This window comes from Echinococcus granulosus (genome assembly GCF_000524195.1).
Source record: "Echinococcus granulosus chromosome Unknown EG_S00008, whole genome shotgun sequence".
Taxonomy (NCBI): domain Eukaryota; kingdom Metazoa; phylum Platyhelminthes; class Cestoda; order Cyclophyllidea; family Taeniidae; genus Echinococcus; species Echinococcus granulosus.
Genome location: NW_020170388.1, coordinates 751123 through 754484, shown reverse-complemented (window position 1 = coordinate 754484; position 3362 = coordinate 751123). Strand labels below are relative to the sequence as shown.

Sequence of the window (3362 nt, the reverse complement as noted above, 5' to 3'; positions counted from 1 at the left end):
AAATTGTGGGATGGCAACACAGGTTTTGCAATACAGGTCAGTGTGATGAATACGAGCAGTGTCACCTGTCCCGGCAGCGTGAAGTTGCAAGTGATAGCAAATAAGGCACTGCCACACAACACAGCTCTGACACTGCAGTTTCTCTCCCGTGGTCAACTCACGACACGAACCATGAAGCTGGAGGCAGACTATGCGTGTGTGCCACAGGACAATGAATTCGGTCATTACGAGTGTAGTGATGGGGACAGAATCCGTTGTCTTGAAGGGTGGAAGGGCGACAATTGTCTGACACCTGTTTGCGGCGACAATGGATGTGGAATGGGTGGTACATGCGTGGCACCATGCCACTGTGCATGCAAGCCAGGTGGGGAAGTCATTGTTCTCGAATTACACTCTAGTTCATTGGTCGAATGGAGCATAGAACGTTCTTTAGGCACAAAGGCAACCTTAAATTAGATGGAGCTTTTGGACCCGCGTTACGCGATGTGACATACGTCTATAATGATGGTCAAATGGCTTCAGACTTCGTGAAAATTGGTGGCCTTCTAGCCTGCTCCTCACTGGCGATGGCTGCGACTGAGCAAGGAGGAGGTTTGCAGTTCGACAAGCAACTAGTTGTTCCTGAAGAGAAGGTTAACCTCTCCGTGACAGCTTCAACCGAAAATGAGGACAAGGTGGTCATCGCAAATACATGTCTACTGGGTGTAATAGATGCCTCTTCCATGTATTTTGACTCTGCAAGTTATAGCATAATCGACTTTGATGCGTATGCTGGTCTGTTAACAAGCAACCAGGTATACAAACGTGATGACGCGATTAAGGGTACTGAAGACGCCTTCCATGCAGCAGGGATGGAAATCATCCTGGTATCATCCAGAACTAATGCTAATACGAAGAGACACTGCCAGATGAAAATTTCACGTCCAATACTGGAAAGAAATTCATTTAGTTCCAGTTGTTCCAGAGGTTCCTATATATACGGTTTCTTCACCCAATGCACCAAGCCCATTGCACGGGATTGGATCTCTTGAAGCAGCAACTCGGTTGGCCACTAGTGATCAGAGGGCTCATTTTAAGAAATCAATCAAAAATTATGTGAAAGGTGTCACTAGCCATCGTCAAGATAAAACCCGATTTAGAATTTCATAGATTTGCTATTTCTTTCCTGAAGTGTGGTTGTTTGAAACAGCCATGCTGACCAATGCGAGACTCAACAAGTCGCTCACCGTACCCGACACACTCACTGCATGGGAGGCTAACGCGGTATGCTTCACGACAGACAGGGGCCTGTGGATGCCAGTGAAGAAGCCCCAACTGACAGTTAGGATGCCCTTCTTTGTGGAATTCGCACCACCCTTGATGGCTCGACGAGGAGAGTTGCTACACCTACCAATCAGTGTGTTTGTGTACCCCGAAACCGCTACTACGCCCACGACAACGAACACTTCGAAGGGTTTGGGTGGTGATGGTGGCGGTACCGTTACCCCACGTACCTGCTACGAGGTAGAGGTGAGTGTGGAGACGGATTTGCAAGACTGGCGAGTGGTTGGTATCGCCTCCTTCACTACCTGCATCTGTGCGGGTGACCTAAAGGAGACATTCCATTTACCTCTTCGTCCACTACGAGTTGGACATCTCAATGTCACCGCCAAGGCTGTTGCTAAACGTGGCAGCTTGATTTGTGGTGACGACGATGATGACTTTGGTGGCAGAGGTCAAGCATCTAAGGTTGTAGCAATAGGCGATGCGGTTCGACGTTCGGTGCGAGTGATTGCCGAGGGAGTTGAAAAGCAGGTCACCCTTGGCGGCATCTTCTGCTCATCTAAAGGTGAGCTTTTTTCTCTTCTTTCTTCAATTCCGCTTGCATTGTATTCCACAGTCTGTCTTCCTCTGACAACAAGCCCATTCCCTTTGAAGAAACGTTGCCATTTACTGGTTATTTCGCACTCCTAATGAACTTCATTTAAGACTGTAGAGTTGGGAGTGTTTTCTCTCTCAATCATGCCAAATTCCTTCTTATCACCTCTTTTCCTCTGTGTACAGCATTTTAAATTTATAGGTGCACATGCTTGACTCCTATATTTGTGTGACTTGTCTGCTCAATGGTTAGAAGTGCTTAAAATTCACCTTACATATGCATCTATATATGTACATGTGGAGGTGTGGCTACTAAGAGGAATTCACTAAGATTGTAAAAGGATGCAAATCTCCACACAATAGTCACTTCCTCCAAATAACGAATAGGCAACTGGATTAATCGAACAAAAGTTGTATGCCAACCAAACCGAAGTATTCTCCGCTCTCCTGCCGTTTGATTGACTTAACTTTTTAGAAAACTATGTATATATGTGCGTGAGTTATTACTTTTTATTTAGTGATCTAGTGAGATTAAATACAGCACGATTTGCTAATGACACTTCATGACCAAAGTGTGTTTATTAGAAGTGGATCAATACCACGCTCTGGTGTGTGACTGAAATTGTTTTAAAAAAGAAACCAAAGCCTGTTTGCTGTAGGTTGCTAATATACATTTGTATTTACATTCGTTGACAAAAAAAGTGAAACTCGGGATTTTTATAAATGATGTTAATTGAGTAGGTGCAACCGCCATGTATCTACAATTACTTTTTGATTAATGCCGATTCTGTTCAGCACTGGGCGATGCAAAGGCCAAGTTTACACTCCGAGTAAGCAGAATTGCTAACATCCCCCTTCAGATGTTTGAGCTGCCCTCTCTAGGGCAATACGCAAGAAATAGTTAATACTTCCAATAAAAAAGATAATCTCTTCCAGATTCAACTAACCCTGCTTATTACCATCTTTCATTATTTTGTATGAAATGAGGAACATGACGTCCCTTGGCAAATGACAAGAGCCGGCTTCTGCATGCATTGACCCAGATTGAATTATGCTAGTACATCCCGTGAAAAGTAAGTCAAATATATGGCCTTAGCAAATAATTGAATGGATGAGAATTGGTTAGTGATGATTCGATAAAATAAAGAAATTTGCTTTTTAATGCAAGCTGTACGAAAGGACGAAATACATTGGTAAAATGGAATAGGGTTGAACAAAGAGAATAAAATTAAATTAAAATGAAAAAGAAAATAATGGGAAACCTGATGGAAAATATAAAAAAGGTTCAAAATATAGGTCATCAAAAAGTTCACACATATGGCAAATAAAATTACGTAAGCTTGCCTGAGTTATAGGCAAATTGTAAACTGTGAGAGGCAATTATAAAAAATAGTCCATTGAATGTCGTGCTTATTAGCATCAGTTAATTGTAGCCCTATACACTAGGGCACGTTTCTGCTTCTAGTTCAGCGTCTTTGTTTCTGTATCTTCTGATACAACAGTCC

At 43.0% G+C, this 3362-nt stretch overlaps 1 protein-coding gene across 1 annotated transcript in view; it reads left to right on the top strand. All coding sequences in view use genetic code 11, as the record gives it.

Moving 5' to 3' along the window:
• The window catches only part of EGR_01965 (C3 and PZP-like alpha-2-macroglobulin domain-containing protein 8), a gene marked incomplete at both ends in the record, with an annotated part of 4415 nt that extends 1653 nt beyond the window's left edge, over positions 1-2762 (top strand). Inside the window, 4 exons of the mRNA XM_024491214.1 lie at positions 37-364; positions 442-822; positions 1190-1828; positions 2653-2762. Coding sequence (XP_024354357.1) covers positions 37-364; positions 442-822; positions 1190-1828; positions 2653-2762 — 1458 coding nt within the window. The remainder of the gene's footprint in view (positions 1-36; positions 365-441; positions 823-1189; positions 1829-2652) is intronic.
• Between the last annotated feature and the right edge of the window lie 600 nt (positions 2763-3362).